A 19922-nucleotide genomic window follows, 5' to 3' on the forward strand; every position below is an offset into this window, starting at 1 on the left:
ACTAAAAAGTTTTGTGCAGCAAAGGAAACTATCAACAAAACAAAAAAAGCCATCTACTGAATGGGAGAAGATATTTGCAATCTATAGATCCTATAAGGGGCTAATATCCAAAATATACAAAGAACCCATACAATGCAACATCAAAAAAGCAATCTGAGTAAAAAAATGGGCAGAGGATCTGAATAGATGTTTTTTTTTTCAAAAAAGGCATAGATGGCCAGCAGACATATGAAAAGATGCTCAGCATCACTAACAAGGGATTAGCATCACTAATCAGGGGAAAGCAAATCAAAACCTCAATGAAATACCACCTGTCAGAATGGCTATTTTCAAAAAGACAACAAATAACGAGTGATGACAAGGATATTGAGAAAAGGGAACCCTCATTGCACTGCTGGTGGGGTTGTAAATTCGTGAAGCCACTGTGGAAGATGGGTAGTTCCTCGAAAAATTAAAAATAGAACTACTGTATGATCCTGGGTATTTATTTGAAGAAAATGAAGACACTAACTCTAATATGTACTACACACCCCTATATTCAATGCAGCATTATTAACAATAGCCAAGATATGAAATTTAAGTGCCTATCAACAGGTGAATGGATAAAGAATATTTTGTGTATATGTGCGTATACAATGGAATATTACTCAGCCATAAAAAAGAATGAAATCTTGCCATTGGTGACAGCACAGATGGACCTGGAGGGTATTAGTATGTCAAATGAAATAAGTCAAATAGAGAAAGACCAAAACCGTATGATTTCACTTATATGTGGAATCTATGAAACAAACAAATGAGCAAACACAACTAAACAGAAACAGTCATAGATACAGAGAACAAACAGATGGTTGCCAGAGAGGAGGAGGGTGGGAGAAGGAAAGAAATAGGTGGAGGAGATTAAGAGGTACAAACTGCCCACTGCAAGATAAATGAGTATGAAATGTATGAAATTCTCAATATGGGGACTATAGTCAGGAACTATATAATACCTTTATATGGTGACATATCATAACTAGATTTACCATGGCAATCACGTCAAAATGTATAGAAATATCAAATTATGTTGTAAAGCAGGAACTAACCTAGTGTTGTAGGTCAATTACACTTCAAACACAAACTCAGAAGAGAGATCAGATTTGTGGTTACCAGAAGTAGGAGGAGAGGAGAAGGGGGATTAGATGAGGACAGCGCAAGGATATAAACTTCTGGGCACAAGATGTAATGCACAGCATGACAAATATAATCAACACTGCCGTGTGTTAAATATGGAGGTTGTTAAAAGGGTAAATCCCAAGAGGTCTCCTCCCAAGGAAAACTAATTTTTTATTCTATTTCTTTAATGTGGTATCTCTATGAGATGATGGTTGGTCACTGAACTTGTGGTAGTCGTTTCCTGATGGGTGTCTGTCAAGTCATTACCTTACATGTGTCCAGTGCTGTGTGTCAATTACATCTCAACGAAACTGGATGACAAAAAGAATTCTGGAGCATGGGGTGTTTGCCAGGAACAATGCCTTCACTTATCGCAATCGTCACTGGAGAGAAATGACTACTGAGTCCAACGTGCTAGCACCTCAAGGGAGACTTTGCTGGATGTGTGGTCTTCCCAGCTGACAGCAGGCAGATGTGAAAGAAGCAAGGAGTTCCCCAAGTTGGACCAGCTCAGAGCACTTGAGCAGATGGGGCGAACTCTTCAGAGGATGCCCGTTGGAGGGTTCTCGTGCACACACCCATGTTTCCTGCTCAGTTCCCTACATGAACTGATATATTCCCTCCCTGATGTGTAAAGTCAACTCCTATATTGGAAAAAAAGGGTCTGTTTTCTTTCTCAAGGCCCCTGGCAGAATAGTTGTGAGAGCCACACTCCCTACTCATTGAATGGTTTGTCATCCATTCCTTCATTGTCTCGATGAACCTATATAGTCATTACTGTCTTGTCCCATGCCCTTCATTTTCACTGTAGAGAAAGTAGAGGTTCAGAGAGGTTGACTGACTCAGTCAAGGTCACACAGCCAGCAAGTGGTGGAGACAGCCTGGTTCTGGCAAAGCGTTAAGAGCATGGTTTGTAATCTATTTTCACCGCCTTTAGTTTAGGATAGTCTTACTTAAAGCAAATAGTCCTTCCCGAGAAAACAGCCTTATCAGATTATAGAGAGTTCAAAGAGAGACAAAAAGCAGACAGAGATCCAGCCTGGGGCCCAGTGTTTACAAGAAGGCCACCTTGACCCCCGAAGCCTGTGGCCACGGTTTAAAGATGCCACACATCACCCATGCTACTTTACTTTGGCTGTTTCTGTGATATTTTGCCAATGCATACGCAAATCAGCTCTAATCATGTTTTTCCAAGCCTAGCTTCGGTGGATCTGTTTATCTTTGATTGAGCATCCAGATGGCCTCACTTTGACCCCAAGCTGGAATCTCCCTGTCTCACCCTTGACTTGGAACCCGCATTAGTCGACTGCAAGTGACTTTGATCTTGACTCTGAATCGGCTCCAAGGAGGCCAGAAAACTGTAGAAAGTTAGTTCCAGGCAACTGCTCTGATATTTCAGGCACTAGGAAAAATTGTCCATGTGCCAGATACCTTTTTAATCCAGAAACAAAGGACCTGAAAGTCATTTTCAAGTTCAAAGCTAACTTCCTAAAAAGGAACTCAGCAGAAAAGAAGGCTTTCCTCCAGAGTATAAGAATCCATCCAGGAATGTTGTCGTGGCTCAGAAGAGGGCAAATATGTCTTTATAGATGTACTCGCTTTCAAGAACAGATTTATGTCTAGAGCGCATCATGAAAAACAAAGCCCATTATGCCAAGGTTTTATAAATTTCAAATACTTGGAAGCTTTTCGTCCCATTAGTGGGATTTAACGGGAATCTGTTTTGGCTCAGAAAGGCCAAATGAATCAGCAGTGAGTGGCAAATTGGGTTTTCTTAATCTACTTATTTGGACAACAGTAAAGGGGTCGGGGGGCAGAGGCAGCTGAGGGGCCTGGAATGAAGGTGGGGAGCTTGGGAGAGGGGCAGGGGTTCTGTCCATCTGTCACATCACTGCTGGCCCAGGGCGCGCACGCGGCAAACTCCTTCCTGAGGAGTCGGTCCGCCAAGGCGCACACTGTTGGGGTGGATTGAAATCTGGAGAAGCAGTTGTGCAAACCAGCATATGAGACTGAACAATGCTCCCCACATCGGCCACCCGGGACGGACCCTTGTCACTTCTGGACGGAGCCTGGGGGTCAAGGTCCTCGGGTCCAACTTGTCTGCCTTCCTAATCCCTGCCGGTCCCTGCCCGCGGTGGCTCCCAAGCTTCTCTGAGCTTTTTAAGGCATGGTCCAAGCTGCTTGTCCTCTGGAAAGCCTATGTTTTGAAGGGTTTATTTCTGATAGGAAACATAGTCATTAAATAATAATGAATCGGTGCTCCATTTTAAACTCCTCAAAGACCTGGGTAACTGATGGGCAGAACTCCTAGCTGGGAGACACCTGTGCTGATGCTCAACCTCCCCCTGCCGCCACCACCAGCCAAATGGAGGCAAAGTCAGCTAGTGCTGGGGTTAAGTGAGGGGTGGCTGCCCACGGACATGCTGGCCACAAGGACCCCTTTGGTGATGTCTGGGGTCCTTTGGGACCCAGCCCGCATGGGTTGGGGCCCCTTCCCCCCAGCTTCCCTCTGCTCTAGCAAACATGTTCTGTCAGCATCCTTTACCCAGGCCTCCTGCCTCCTGCCTCTGCTTCCTCTCCCCAGGCCCTGTGGGGCTCCTGTTTCACCTTGTTAAAACCCTGCTGTCCCCTGCCCTGGGGATGTGCTCTCTGTGGAAGAGTGCTATTTCAAGAACTTGCAACATTCAATTAGGGTAAATGTGAACAAATTAATTGCTACCTTATTGTCAAGCGGGAGCACTCACTTTGTAATATATAAAACCGTGCCCATCAGCTCTTCTCCTCTTGTGAAATAATTAAGAAGGGATGTAAGATTGCTTAACGATGCGCAGCTCAAAGGCCACCTCCTCCATGCCGGCCTCCCTGATATCCCCCTGACAATCCCCTCCCCGACTCACACATGTGATTTTTTTTTCCCCATGGCAAAGGTAAGGCCAGTGGAGATAAAAAGATTGAGAAACAGTCTGACCCAGGTTCCCAGACACCCAAGTGCTTAATCAGCCACTTGAGCTCTTCTCCCAGAGGACACGTGCTAAGGAATGTTCCAGAAAATGTGGCGTCTTTCGTGGGCAAGGCTTCTGCCCAGGCGCAGCATGATCTCCCAGGGAGCTGGGCCTCCAGAACCAGTGTCCACTCAGGAAAGGAGTCAGGCTGACCATCCTTCTTGGGCACGTTCTCTTGGTCTGGGCTCCCTGAAGGCGCCTAGGGGGCCTCTGAAATGGAGCAGCCCATAGGCTCAGAGAGATGTTACCCTCTGCTCAGGTGGCCAAAGGGCCTCTCAGCCCCATGACCCCAAAACCATTCTTGCATTTAGGGAAGCTTTCTGTGACTCCTTCATGGAGAAGAGGCCTCTAACTGGCTCTCCTCTGCCAGCCTGAGGACCACCCTGGTCCCCTGTGTACCCCCAGCCCCTCTTCAAAGCCTCATCCATCCCGGGCGCTCAGTGATTATGTGATGAAAAAAGAAAGGAAGGTGTTTTGTCATTCTAGGACAGTGCTGGCGGCAACCTTTGGGCATTGGCACTGACCCCTCCTTAGGGCGGCACTGGGCTCACGGGGCTGGGGAAGGACCTGTCCTGGGAGACAGGCTGTCTGATGTAGGACTGGCGGGCTCACCAGCTGCTGGGGCAACTAGTGGCTCCAGTGCCCAAGGAAGAGCCAGCAGAGCTAGTACCAGCCCCTTTCTTGGGCCTCTGGGCCGGTGTGTCCACTGGTGTGAGCACTCGGGGATGCCCTCGCCGAGGCCAGAGACGTCTCCCACAGGCAAGGAGAAGTTCTTAAAGCAGTGGTCTTCCTCCAAATCTGGTCACCGTCACTGGCGTGACCCCCCTGCCTCGCCTTTGGGGAACCCCTCCAAGGGGTTTCAAGACAATTTGGATGCCAGGAAGGCGTGGCATTGAGAGTGGGGTCAGGGAAGATGTTGTCTGTTTTCATGGACCAGAAAGCTTAAGACACCCCTGGAGGTAGCGGCCTCTACTGCTGCGAGGCTAAGCAATGCCAAGGGCAGGAGTGGAATGGAAAGAGAGTGGCAGGAGTGAGTGCAAAAGCAGAGAGGGAGAAGGAGAGGAGAGGACAAAGGCGCGGGGGTGTGGGGGGTGTTGGGCCCTTCCCCCCCACTGGTCTTACTGCGTGAACACAAGCGCTGGTCCAATCACCACCGTCAGAACTCAGCAGAACTGTCAAAACTGCAGGATCACAAGCCCAGTTCCACCGAGCTAGGGATTGGGTGAACACCCCCAATTTTAAATCACGATCAAAAAGAACAACCAACTTTCCTCATCCGAGAAAGCTGTGTCCCCAGACACTTGAGTCCCCCCAGGCTTTGGCTTGATGCCAGCCCAGGGCGCAAGTCTGGAAAGCTGGGAGGGTGGGACCCTGAGCCGCGGGGGCAGTGGCAGTGAACTGTCACTTCACAACTGTGACTTCCATTCACCCGCGTGTGTTTTCTGCCTCTGAGAGTGGGGCCACAGGCACAGAGCAATCACAGTTTGTTAGCACTTCACAGTTTACATAGACGTTTATTTTTAAGGCCGGAGCCAAGGGCGTGTGACTCGTGCAGTCACACAGGGCCTTGCCCTTAGAAAGGCCCCTTGCTTGTTGTTATTCTTAATAATTTTGAAATTCTTAATTCTTGAAATTCCTTTTTTTTTTGCCTTTTTAAGGCTGCACCTGTTGCATATGGAAGTTTCCAGGCTATGGGTTGAATTAGACCTGCACCTGCCAGCCTCCACCACAGCCACAGCAATGCCAGATCTGAGCCATGTCTACGACCTACACTGCAGCTCACAGTGACTCAGAATCCTTAACCCACTGAGCGAGGCCAGAGATCGAACCCGCATCCTCATGGATACTAGTCAGTTTCCTTCTTGCTGAGCCACAACGGGAACTCCTAATTCTTGAAATTCTTCATTGTCGAACAGGGGGCCCAGCCTCGTCATGTTGCCAGGGCCCCACAGAAGATACAGCCCATCCTGTTCATCTCACTTGCTCCTCGGCCGTCTCAGAGAGGAGCCCAGAAGGAGCATTCACCCAGTTCAGACAGGGAGCCCGAGTCTGGCAGGAGCACGGAGAAGTCACGACGCGACCCTACCTCCAGAGTGAAATATGGGCCTGTTCCCCCTTGGGGTTCCTTCTCAGTGGAGGGCTGAGGGGCTCTCCTCGCCCTTCACGTGCCTGCCCAGCCGCCAGCCCCACCCCACCTCTTGTTTCATCGCATTTCCTTAGAAAAAATGCCCAAACTTTCTGCTCACCTGCCCTGCTGCTGAGGAGTTCCTGGGGGTGGCAGCCCCGACGGCTCTTGCTCTCCCGTCCGTCTGTGCTGTGGGGACCTCGGAGCAGGCCAGTGGGTCCGGAAGCCCTCCCTCTGTTGCAGAGAGCGTGCAGCCAGAGGCTTTGTCCTCTCCTGGGAGAGGCTCCCGGGAAAGCATTCCCGACCTTCAGACCCGCCTGGCCCCGCACTGGCCCCGTGCCCGTGACAATCACTTCCTGCCTGGGTGTTTGCCTTCCTGGGCCCCATGGGCCCGGCCAGGGTGGCGGCCACCCCCACCTGACCCAGAGGTCATCGTTGCAGGAGGAGATGGCCACACACGGGGAAGGCTGGGAGCAGCTGGTGCTGCCCCCTTGAGCAAGGTGACCTTGGTGGTCCCTCGGCCCCTGGCACCCCCACTCTCACCCCCGAGCCCCGGCCAGGCAGCCGCAAAACACTCAGTCTGAGCTGTGAGAAAGGGCTCGTGGTCCCTGAGGGCTCCATTCACTTCCTGCACGTGACGTCCTGCCTCGGTCCGTCACTTCCAGAGAGGGGACTCTCGCTGCTCCCTTACTGTCATTATTAATTATTATTATTGCTAACAGCTTCTTTCTCTTTAATGACAGGTACTGAGCTAAGTACTTAACATAATCGCTTTAGGTAATCCTTGCACTGTCTCTACAAGCAGAGGTTTATACCCATTTTTTTTTTCTTTCTATGGTTGTACCTGCAGCATATGGAAGTTCGCAGGCCAGCAGTCAAATTGGAGCTGCAGCTGAGGCCTACGCCACAGCCACAGCAATGCAGGATCTGAGCTGCATCTGTGACCTATGCTGTAGCTCACAGCAACCCCAGATCCTTAACCCACTGAGTGAGGCCAGGGGTCGAACCCACATCCTCACAGAGTATGTTGGGATTCTTAACGCACTGAGCCACAATTCTTAGCCCCCTTATGCCCCTTTTAAAGATGCAAAAACAGAGCCCAGAGAAGTTGATCATCTGGCTCAAAGCCACATGGCTATAAGTTGGGGATCCGGGATTAAACCCCAACCAGTGGGTATCCCCAACCTGGGCTCTCTTAACCACTACCATTATATGCCAAGTTTAATTGCCAGAATGTCCATTTTTATATTAAACTCAAATTAGCCATTTTATTCGCTATCCATTGCTGGCAAAATACTAACCCCAAGATGTAGTGGCCTGAAGCCACACACATCTGCTGACTCACAGTTTCTGTGGGTCAGAAATCTGGGCTGGCTTAGATGGGTTGTCTGCTCAGAGTCCCTCACAGGCTCCACTCGAGGCATCTGGGAGGACGCTCGTGCCTTAGAGCTCCACTGAGGGAGGGTCTTCTTCCACGTTCACGGGCGTGCAGGCAGCACTCAGCTCCCTGTGGACTCTTGGACTGAAGGCCTCAGTCTGAGCTGACCTGAGGCCCCCACAAGGGGCAGCTGGTCACCAAGGTGTGCAGCAGAGGGTTCAGGAAGATGGAAGTCACGGTCTTTTGAAATCGACTCACAGAAGGAATGGCCCTTCACTTTCGCCACAGTCTACTCATTGGGAGGAAGTGATCAGGTACCACTTACCCTCAAAGGTGGGGGTTTACACAGAGGCAGGAATCCCAGGAGAGGGGGATTGCTACGGGCCAGCATTGAAAGCTCTCGACCAGCTCTCTGACTGCTTTCAGTTTTGCCTCTGAAAGCCAGAGAGACGTGGACTTTTACCCAACCACCATCCACCCATCCATCCACTAATTCATCCATCCATCCATCCATTCATCCATCCACCCATTCACCCATCCATCCACCCATCCCTCCATCCATCCACCCACCCACCCATCCATCCATCCACCCATCCCTCCATCCATCCACCCACCCACCCATCCATCCATCTATCCACCCCTCCATCCACCCATTCATCCACTCCTCCACACATCCATCTCTCCATCCACCCATCCCTTAATTCACTTAACAAACATCTGAGCAAGACACTATAAACCAGACCCCACATTAGGCTCAGAGGATGCCAGAACACATGCATGCACTGCCTCTTCCCCTCATTGTCCCTGACCACCAAAGGCTCCCAGTGGAGCTTTCACATGTGTGAGGTTAGGGGGGTGTCCACTGAATATTCTCTTCTTCAGGAGGGTCAGTTCTCTTTCCTTCAACTGCCCCCATATGCCACGCTTCTGAGAGTCCGTATCCTCCTGCTCCCTTTCCTTTCACTGTCTCGTGCATTTAGAAAACCTATTTTAAGTGCCTCCTAAGAGCACAGTGTTCTGGTGGCAGGTGCAGTGTGTGCCTGCGTGCGTGTGTGTATAGCGTTAGATCTGATTTTCTTGGCTCTCTTTCCCCCTTTCTCATTTGTAGTTTTCCTGCCTCCCCCTTTGGTCCTGAAGGTGGCCAGGCTCATGGGATTTTGAAGACACCCCTTTGCTGCCACAGATACACAGAGCCCAGTTCAGATGGTACCTGCAGTGAGGCAGCTGTTGGTGGAGTGCCTGGTGGAGCAAGAGTGGTGAGGCAGGAACTGGTTCCACACTTCTAAGTGAGCAGGGCCAGAGGGGTGCAAGGGAAATGTGGGCCCTGGTCTCACTTGCCTGTGAACCCCATCTCATGACCCTGCCCCCCAAGGCCCAGGGCTGGGTGAGCAAACTCTGAGAAGGGGGTCTGTCTTGAGGTGCCCAGCAGATGCCTTAGGGAGCAGGAGTTCTAAGTTTTCTATACAGGAGACCATTCATTTTGTACATTTGTTGAGCACCTAGCAGGGGTAGGTACTGTGCTGGGTGCTGGTGGTATCATTTTGAGCACTTCAAAAATGAATCTGAGTTCTTTTTTCCTCCTCCACGGCAGCTCACTGCTTCAGAATAGGCCCCTGTCAACTCTCACCCTGTACTATTGCCACGTCCTTTAATCAAGCAGGTCTCCTGGCTTCAGTCTCTCCCAATTACTTTCAGTTCTCCCCACCCCATCCCATGCAATAAGCCATGTGAATCTGCTGACACACTCCTAAACTTGTCACTTTCCTGCTCAAAAACATTTTGCATAACCTCTGTTAATAGTTTCATGAGTATCCTTCTAGAAATATTCCCTCTATACATAGTTTCTCCCTCCCTCTCTCTCTATCCCTCCCTCTCTCTCTATCCCTCCTTCTCTCTCTCTCACACCCACCCACCCCTATATTCATTCTTTGTTTTGCTTAGGCTGGACTTATTGTTTTGGTAGTTTTCCAATTCTGCACACCTTAAATCCTTCACTCCTTTTAATGCTTGTCTACTATTCTGCTATGGGAATATTCTGGAATGAAACCGAGTGTCGTGGACTGAATGTTTGTGTCTGCCTCCTCCCCAAATGCATATATTGAAAACTCTCCTCCAATGTGATGGTGCAGAAGATGGGGCCTGTGTGATGCGGTCGTGAGGGCTCTGCCTGTGAAGGGCCCATGTGTCTTTTTAAAAGAGACTGCAGAGAGCTCTCTTGCCACTTCCGCTGTGTGAGGGTACAGAGAGAAGACAGCCGTCTACGAACCAGGAAGAGGGTTCTCAGCAGACACCAAATCTCCCAATGCCTTGATCTCGAATTTCCCAGCCTCCAGAACAGTGAGAAATAGTGTTCTGTTGTATATATACCCCTCAGTCTACGGTATGTAGCAGCCCAAAGGAACTAAGACACAGAAGAATCCCTTTCAAGACCTGCGATCCCTTTGAGCAGGAGCTTTTGGGCTATTTTTCTGGGTGATAATTTTAATAATAAAGCCAATTATTTTAAACTGGTTGTTGTGGGTTTGATCATCATAAGCCAATTATTTTAAACTGGTTGTTGTCATTGTGACTTGGCAGAACTGGAATATTCAAGTGTAATAAGTTTAACTCATTGTAAGATAATTTGTTTTAAGATTATTTAATAACTTCCTGTGTTGTGTTTGCTATTGGGATAGGGAGAAGACAGGAATTGAAATGTTTAAAGTTTTAAAAAAGAGGTTGTGTTTATTTGAAAAAATACATTTGAAATATATAAAGGCAACAGACCAGGCCTGATCAAGAAAAAGAACTGAGCAGAAGACATAATTGTCATCATGTTTGTTGACCACGTCTGGGCCAGGTTATGTTCTAAGCACTTTACATGAATTAACTTGCTTGATCATCACTACAGTCTTATGCTGAGGAAGCCAGACATAGAGAGGTTGAATAGCTTGCCCAAGATCACATGAAATTTTCTAAATACACAGAGATGCTGAAAATATTAAAAATATATATGTAGTATAGATATGTATTTGATCACCAAGAGCAAGAAAGATCTGTCTGGGTGCCATAAATGAAGAGGTTATTCCTAAGTCATTCTCTACCTTCCTTTAGAGACTATAACACACGTAACGGGGAGATGTGTTTAAATTAACATCTATGGGGGAACAAGGACCAAAGCAGGAAGTTTGGAGAGAGATTATGGTTCAGAACTTTTAAGACGTTCAGACCGTGCTGGAAATAAAATCCTCTAGAAATAGAGGATAAGTTGAATTTGCACCTCGGGTCCAAACTTTTATCGCTCACAGAGTACAGGAACTCTAAGACAGAAACTAAAAAAGACAGTTGAGAAACTGTGAACCTTTAAGACTTAGGCAGAGACAACCCTTGGGTGATGTCTGCAATCTGGGGCACTAGTGGGAACACCTCCACCATTACACCCAGAAGATAATTCCTACTGAGGATGAAAAAAATCATAAAAACATCACCAAACATCTTAAAACATCTGAGGAAGTCCGATATGAAGAAAAGCATCTCACCAAAAATGGGAAAGTTGACACATGAAGAAATAGAAACAATAGCATATACAAAAGACTTAAAAAATTATATGTTTAAGGGCTTAAAGAGATAAAGAAGTAAAATCTATAAACAAGAGAAGGATATCTTTTTTTTTCTTTCCTTTTTAGGGCCATACCTGTAGCATACAGAAGTTCCTGGGCTAGGGGTCAAATTGGAGCTGTGGCTGCCGACCTATGCCCCAGCCGCAGCAATGCCAGATCCAAGCTGCATCTGAGACCTACATCGCAGCTTGCAGCAAGGATAGATCCTTAACCCACTGCAGGAGGCCAGAGATTGTACCTGCACCTCCAAAATCTTTTTTAAATTAAGACTATTTTTTAGAGCAATTTTAGATTCACAGCAAGATTGAAGGGAAGATGCAGAGATTTCTCATATGCCTCTTGCCACCATGCATGCATAACCCCCCCTCATCATCAACACCCCTCACCAGAGTAGTACCTTTGTTATAATTGATGAACCCACACTGGCATATCATAATCACCCCAAGTGCATAGTTTACATTACAGCTCAACCTTGGTGTTGTATGTTCTATAGGTTTAGACAAATGTATAATGATATGTATCAATTATTATGATATCATATAGAGTATTTTCACTGTCCTAAAAATCATCTGTGCTTCTCCTATTCATCTCCCACCCCCTGGCAACCACTGGTCTCTTCACTATTCTCCTTAATCTCCCTTTTCCAAAATGTCACAGAGTGGGAATCATACAGTGCTGGTTGCTTTCACTTAGTAATATGCATTTAAGGTCACTCCATGTCTTTTCGTTTATTGATTGATTGACTGATTGATTGATTTTCAGGGCCACACTGTGGGGCATGTGGAAGTTCCCAGGCTAGGGGTCATCGAATCAGAGCTGCAATGGCCAGCTTATACCACAGCCACAGCAATGGCAGGATCCAAGCTGCAACTGCGACCTACACCACAGCTCACGGTGATGCTAGATCCTTAACCTACTGAGCAAGGCCAGGGATCAAACCAGCATCCTCATGGATACTAGTTGGGTTCTTTACCTCTGAACCACAATAGGACCTCCCCTTCCCTCTCTTTTCAATGCCTTCATAGTTCATTTCTTTTTACTGCTGAGGAATTTAATTTTTTTAAAAGTAAATTCAGTGAAGAACTAAGTGGAAATATAAAAAAAATACTGCATTAAAAAATCTTAGCTAGACACAACTTTATATTTAGTGATTTGGAAGAAATATCTGCGAAAATCACACAGAATAAAGCACCAGGAGGCAAAAAGATGGAAAATGTGAAAAATAAGTTAAAAGACATTTGGAGAACAAATCACAAAAACCCAATTTACATTTAATAGGCTGTTCTGAAGGAGCGAGTGGAGGAGAGGCAGCAGTCAAAACATTAATGACTGAGAAGTTTGCAGAATTGAAGAAAGGCACAAGTTTTGAGTTTGAAAAAGTGTACTGAGTCCTAAATGAGGTAAATGACAATAAATTCACACCTGGACAACCCATATCGGGGCTACAGAACATTAAAGACGTAGAAGAATCATAAGAACCAGCAAAGAGAAAACAGACTACATTCAACGTCCTGATGGTGCTGGCAAGCCCAGCGCTGTCCATTCCCACGCATGTTTATCTTTGCATGTTTATCTCTGCATGTTTATCTCCCACGTCACTCCAACAGAGCATCCGCCATGTGCCGGGCTCTGTGCTTCTGCTGAGATGTTCTAGCTCTACTTCGTACATTTCACTTTTCCTCCTGACCCAGCCCAGGTCCAGAAGTCTTTCCGGCTACCCTGTTCTCACCACTCTCTCTTGCTCTTAATCGCTGTCTCCATCACAGTACACCTGGAGCCCCCGGGGTCTCTGCCATCACGGGTCTCTGTTCCTCAGGTCCTGGGTTTGTTCCCACCTAAATGACACGCATTGGGAGCTCTGAGACCTTCTCCATCATCTTCCTCTCCATCTCCTGCCCAGGTTACCAAGGCACTGGCTGCAAAGAGTGTGTTCAACAAATATTTTTGAACACTTCATCAATTGATCCTCTGGAATCAAATATAAGCTGAATTTGCATGCTGAGCCAAGCCCATTTTTACAAGTTCTTTGGCCCTTTTGAAACCTTGTTTACCCACTCGATGATCTGGCCAAGACAGAGTTAATAGGCACTATAAAGCCATGGATAAAGCCTTTCATTATATTACTTACCATTATTTAAAAAAATGCCTTTTTAAACCAATAATAAAATTGATGTTGTGCCTGAAAGAGTACAAGGAAATAAGTCAACATCATTTGTAACTTTATTAGTCAACATTAATTACTGGCAACATTTATTTATTCATTCTACATTCAGCAAGTATTTACTAAATATCTATTTCATTCGCGTCACCATCCTAAGTTTGGGGGTATAGCAATACATATTTTTGTTTATTTTTAATACAGATTTTTGAGTATACAACATATAGATTTTCAAAAGTGAAGTCCTACCTTATAGGCCATCTTGTATCCTATTTTTTTTATTCGTTATACCATCCCAGCATTTTCTCATGCATTATCTAGTCTTTAAAACATGATTTTAATTGACTGGTGCCTAATAGTCCATTTTATGGATATGTCACAATTTCTCCCATGATTCATCACTGCTACCCTTAATCCACTTTCAAAACACCTCTCCTTCAGCCCAGCAACTTAGCTGGAGAAAAACACAAATGCAAAGGCATCAGCCTCCAGATGATTCGTGGACCTCCAGTGGGTTTCCTGGGCTTTGGATAGGGCTTTCAAAGATAAACTTTGAGGCCAGGTGACTGTCTCTCTGACACCCGGTGAGAGAGCCAGACAAGAGCATGAACAAGAGGGCCCAGAATCACCATCCGGGGGGCACTCTGACCTTGGGCGCCGACCTCCCAGGAAAGAGGCAATGAGGTGTGTCTGCACTTGACTGTGACCCATGGGAACCATCTAGAGCTAAAGATACCCAGAAAGGACTGTGTCCAGAGCAGCGAAGGAGAACAAAGTAGGGTGACCTCCCTCACCCCCGGTTCTAAACGAAGATGAGCCACCTTGGACTGAACGGGGCTGGGATGCCTTTTGGCTTTTCCAGCTCCTCCAGCCTCACCCACGCTGGGGGTGAGCTGGGGTGAGAAGGTTCATGTTTTCTGGCTGTGCGCCAGCAAGTGACTCATCCTCCTGGAAATGAGCTCACAGCCCCTGGAACCTCAGTCTTGGTGTGGTGGGAACAGGGTGCAAGGGCTCATGGCTGGGTACAAGCATCTAGTGGGTCCTTGCCATGTGTCAGATGCTGGGCTAAGGGGTTGGGATGGGTTTTCATGTGCAACCCTCATGTTGTCGGCTCTGCACGGCAGCACCATCCATCGCTCGGTTGCTGACACATTATCGATGCAGCATCAGTGATGTGTCAGAAACGCTCTCGATGCTGGGTTGTAGCGGCAGACAAGGCGTATGGTCTGTGTTCATGTGGCTTGGAGTCCACTGTGATATTTTTGCTCTGATTTTTTAGGGGCAGAAAATGAAGTCCCAAGACATCAAGAAGCTGTCCTGCTCACCCAGAGCAGCAGAGCCAGAGTGAAGCCAAGTCCTGCCTGCTGTCAAGCCCCTCCACTTCCCCGTTCCTGAACTTCCAGACTCTCCCACATCCCAGGAAGTCTGTTTCCCTCTGTGTCCACAATTTGTTGATGCCTGCATTTAAGAGGTGAGCTTGCCTCAGGCTGCCTGTGGCTCATTCTGATTCAGCTCAGAGAACCGGACAGACTTCTTTCGGGCTAATGAGAGGCAGCATCCTAATTGGGCCAATGCTGGGTCTGCACCGACATCGCCCTGGCACCTGCCAGCAGGTGCGTGGGTGGCAGAGGTCGGGGCCTCCCTTAGGTGTTTATAGGCACAAGCCCGATGGGGAGACCTTGAAACTCCAGGGGGAATGTGGGAGCTGTACTATTTTAGAAGCTGGGTTCCCATGGCTTCTGCTCACACCCTCTGACTTCCCATCCAGGCCCTAGGATCCAACCGAGAACATTCCTTGAGGTATGGCGTCTCTCGGAGTTGACCCCCTGTTTGCTTATTTGTTTGTTTGTTTGTTTCTTTCTTTCTTTCTTTGCTGCACCCACAGCATGTAAAAATTCCCAGGCCAGGGACTGAACCCACGCCACAGCAGTGATAACACCGGATCCTTAACCCGCTGAGCCACCAGGGAACTCCGACCACCTGCTTCTTTGTTGGCATAAACAAGAGTTCTTCCGCACCAGGTAATTCTGGAGAGATGGTGTGATATTCGGGGATGCCTCAGATGATGGCAGTTTGAAAGAGCCTGCCAGTTCTCGGCCCCTCCACCCCCCGATATGGTACCTGCTGTGTTCTTGGGGTGTCCAGAGATCTTGTCAGATGGGGAATGTGGGGAGAAGGCTCAGCTGGGGAAAACTCCTGATTCTGCCCCCAAGCTCTTATCAGCCTGGACTTCCAGAAGGATGCTCCGTGGTCTTGTCCTGCAGGAGTGTCAAGAGAGCCCCCCGCAGGCTGGGGCAGGAATCCTGCTGGGTTGTTGAGCCCCCGGAAATGGGATTTTCTTGGGGAAAACTTCAGGCTTGCTGCCCCACAGCCTTGCTCTGCCGGTGCTCTTGGCAGATGAGATGCAGGCAGCTGCCTGCTCTTTGGAGAGAGGCATCATTTCAACATGGCGGCCAATGGGCAAGTGTGCCACCCCAAACTGACCCAAGATTAAGGCTCTTCCCGGGCTGCTCTCCTGCTCCCCCAATTTATTGGATCTCCTTTTTTGGGCTCCCTGAGGGCAGGGATGGGGGCTTATCTGTTTATCTGGCACACATAAGAGGCTAAATACAGATTTGTAAACTGCCCAGTTATCTTCCCGACGTGGGCACGTGGATGCTGAATCCAGGGCCCTGGATCTGAACGGTGCCCTTCAGGCTGTGCTGCCAACAGCAGAGAGAGACGCAAGTGGGCACCCGCCACGGCTTGCCTTTTCTGAGGACGCCTTTCAGACTTCAGAGGTTCACCTGGTCCTGTGGCAGGTGGTCCCAGTGGTTAGGGGTGTGGGTTCTGAAATCCGGCGGATCCAGGCTCAGATCTACCCTCCCCCATGCCACCTCTACGATATCAGCCTCCGCCTCCCTGGCCCACTTCTCAGCTTCCTCCTTCTGAGATAGGAGCGCTGGCGCCGGCCCCGAGGGTTGTGCGGGCTGCGTGGAGACAAGTGAACTTTCTGGTATAAGAGGCTAAGTTCTGGGCTCCACACCCGTGAGGCCACAAAACATGTCAGCTGCTGGTAGCCTCAGGCAGGACTGCTATTCAACTATTTTTGACCAATTGAAATGGCAGAGTTTTTTTTTTTTTTTTAGGTCCACATCTGTGGCATATGGAGGTTCCCAGGCTAGGGGTCAAATCTGAGCTGCAGCTGCCAGCCTACACCAGAGCCACAGCAATGCCAGATCCGAGCTACGTCTGCGACCTACACCACAGCTCACAGCAATGCTGGATCCTTAACCCACTGAGCAAGGCCAAGTATCGAACCTGCATCCTCATGGATGCTCGTCAGACTCGTTAACCGCTGAGCCACGACAGGAACTCCGAAGTGGCAGTTTCTTGAAGTGCAACCTGACCCTGTCATCTCTCTAATTACCTGATGCTGGAGTGTGAGATCGGATTGTGCTGAGGCCCCTCCGCTCCGCCGGGAGTCAGGTTCCCACTCAGCCCCTCCCTGCACAGCGCCTCCCACAGCTCCCTTCCTGCCAGGTAGGGAGACACAACCAGTGTGGTGGGTTCTTATGCAAAAATACACACCTGTTAGGAGTAGATCAAGGACCAGAAGCTGAATTTTTTGACTCCTAATTCAGTTCTCTTCCCCTAAGCCAGTTGGAGCCAGTGCTGGGTCCAGAGAGCCAGCTCCCTACAATGAGGTGCCAAAGCACCCCTGGAAATGTAATGAGGTTCAGGAAGAGGGCATTTTCCGGAATTCCTCTTGGGGACGGTACTGCATGGGGTTAAAAGCGTCTTTAGCTCTAGCTCGGACCCTTAAGGGCCGGGTGAGTTCAGTTTCCCCATCTGTACAGTGGGATAACAGTCGTGTATATGTCATGGGAGTGTTGTGGGATTAAATGAATGAATATTTGTAAATCACAAATAATAGTTTGTAAATACAATTTACAGAACATATTTTTAAAAATATTTATAGAGGACATAAAGAGCGCCCAGTACCTTGTAAGGACCACTGAAGTGTTTGCTACTATTATTACGAAGATGTTTGGGGTTGGTGATGCTGGTGGGAGTGTGCATTTGGGCCACTGCCGAGTTGCTGGAGTGGGAAAGAGTCCCAGAGCGGAGGCCGAGCTCCCTCGTTCCCTCCCCACCCCCGTCCCGTGCCAACTTTGGCTTAATACACACATGGCAAATACACAAGCTACCCGTGGGTGCTGGGGTTAGCGTGTGCCCCCAGCTTCCCTGCTTTACTTCGCATCCCTTCCATCGGGGCATTGCCCTCAGCCTCACAGGTTTTTATAGAGGGCAGGGCATGTGTGGGGCATTTTTGAGATCAAATAAGGCTTTCCCTATCAGGTGCTCAGACAGGTCCCAGCCCTAGCAAGCACTGTTTGATTTTTGGCAACAATAATAACCCAGCCATCGCTGCTAGAACACAAACTCCACAAGGCCAGGGAATCTGTGTTTTATTTATGAAGCATCTAAGTTCCTAGAACTATGCGGAGCACAAGAACTATTTGCAATAGGAATGAATCAATTTGCCCCCGCCCTAAAGGAGATCAGAGTCTAAAAGAGGAATCCGGAAAACAGTCCCAGACGCTCTGGAAATCACTTCAGACTACTTTAAACTGGGGCATTCTCAACTCCTCCCTCATTTGCCTTCCCAACCCTATTAATTTGACCGCTTCCCATCTGTAAGAGCCAGCCTCCTCTTTCAGTGGTCACTGCCTCTGCTTCATCCAGGCTTTCCTTCTATCTCACCTGGTAAATTGCAACAGACTCGCCTTTGCTCGGCCTCTGTTCCCTAAAGCACAAAGAGGGATTTCCTAAAGAGTAAGTCCCGTGCGACCACTCCCTTGCCTAAACAAATCTGACGTCGTCCCATCACCTCCAGGCTCAAGTCCAGCTCCAACAGCCAATAAGTCTTGTAAAGATACCCGTCGTCATGAGTCATCATGGCGTCCAATGCAAATCAAACCACTGTCAGCTACTTCACACGCACTGGCATGGCTGTTACCAAAAAAGCCACAATAACCCGTGTTAAGGGGGATGCGGAGGGATTGGAACTTAATACACAGCTGGTGGGAGTGGAAAAGGGTGCAGCTGATGTGGAAATGGCCTGGCCGCTCCTCAAAAAGTTAAACCTAGAATCACCATAAGACTGGCAATTCTACATCTAGGTAAATGCCCAAGAGCTTAAACGATCCCTTCCTCAATTTTCTAGAGAACACGGTTGAACTGCCTCTTTCTCCCCTATTTTATTTATATTTTTAATCATATTGGATGCTTTCCCTTCTATGTTTTCATAACAGAGTTTCAGTTGAGCCAACTGATGTCTTCCGTCCGAGCCCTGTTTTCCTGGACTGCCCTTTGCCCGTCTAGATTTTAGTATGGAGACTTAGTTCCGGAGCTCCCTGGTGGCCTAGGGGTTAAGGATATGGCATCGTCACTGCTGTGGTGAGGGTTCAGTACCTGGCCCAGGGACATTTGCATGCCGCAAGCACAGCCAACACACATCAAAACAAAACTTAGTTCTTCTACCCATGTTTTTAGGCAATCACGTATCTTGGCATTGTCCTAGCAATAATATTCATAATGGAATGAATAAAATATTGATAGATTCCATTTCTTTCTCAAACATGTTAAAGCCGTTTTAAATAGATAATACACAGCTTGGGAGGGAAATAAGCAAGCATCCGAAAGGGTGTACAGAGGAGAGGCTGTGCGGCTTCAGTTTTCCTCCCCAAACACAGCATCGCTAGTGGGGCTCCCCAAGAATCGGGCTCCGACACAGGTGGTTTCTGGGGCGCCTCCTGGGGTCAGCACTGTTGAAAGGAAAGGAAGGCAGCCAGACAGGCAGAGGGAGAAGCTGAGCTGTGAGTCCCAGAAAAACCTCCTCTGAATTCATGGGGAGCCTGGAGCTGGGGCCCTGAGGAGTAGGCAGTTAGGACCGGGGGGCGGATCTTTATATTCTAAACAGACCGGTCCCCAGATACCCACCTTTCTGGAGGAGGGTCTTTTCAGTCCCCCGAAAGGGACCCAGGTGGCCCAGCACCAAGCCCACCGTCAGGCAGCATCAGGGAGTTACCTCTGGCCCTCCAGACCCTTTTTGGCCAGATGCTTATTTTTAATTTTTGTTTCCTTGTAGCTCTGGAGGATCCTCCCAGCCTGGGAGAGCTGTGGGGGGCGGGGGCGCCTCTCGAAGTGCAGTTCCCACCGCCCCCTCCCTGCCCCAGGGAAGAGCCCACACAGGCCTTAGCCTCGGGCAGCCTGGGGTGGAGGGGATCTTAGGAATCCAAGCTCTTCCCACCGCCCCTGCTTTTCTAAGACAGCTTTCTAGGGCTCTGGAGTTATAAAAAACTGCATGTGTCATTTTCTGGCAGTCGGACAGCTGCAGAACGCCACCCGGCCAGCCCTCTCCCGCTCGGGGTGAAGCGTCTGGTTGATGTGTGGGGGTTGGCAAAAGCAGCCAAAGGTTATCACAAATTTGTCATAAGGAGGTTTGTCAACTTATGATAAAAAT

The 19922-nt window shown here is 48.5% G+C and overlaps 2 protein-coding genes across 4 annotated transcripts in view; one reads left to right on the top strand and one right to left on the bottom strand.

The window, feature by feature from the left end:
- NGEF (neuronal guanine nucleotide exchange factor) overlaps positions 1–6866 on the bottom strand; it is a 127447-nt gene extending 120581 nt beyond the window's left edge. The window contains exon 1 of the mRNA XM_021074904.1: positions 6401–6866. Coding sequence (XP_020930563.1) covers positions 6401–6666 — 266 coding nt within the window. The 5' untranslated portion in view covers positions 6667–6866. The remainder of the gene's footprint in view (positions 1–6400) is intronic.
- NEU2 (neuraminidase 2) overlaps positions 1–19922 on the top strand; it is an 86848-nt gene that overhangs the window by 60737 nt on the left and 6189 nt on the right. For 2 of the 3 annotated variants that reach the window (XM_021074906.1, XM_021074907.1), the window contains one exon: positions 14694–14885. The gene's annotated coding sequence lies outside the window, so the exon portion shown is untranslated. The other variant, XM_013984592.2, reaches the window with a different exon arrangement.

Source organism: Sus scrofa, chromosome 15 (assembly GCF_000003025.6).
Source record: "Sus scrofa isolate TJ Tabasco breed Duroc chromosome 15, Sscrofa11.1, whole genome shotgun sequence".
NCBI lineage: Eukaryota > Metazoa > Chordata > Mammalia > Artiodactyla > Suidae > Sus > Sus scrofa.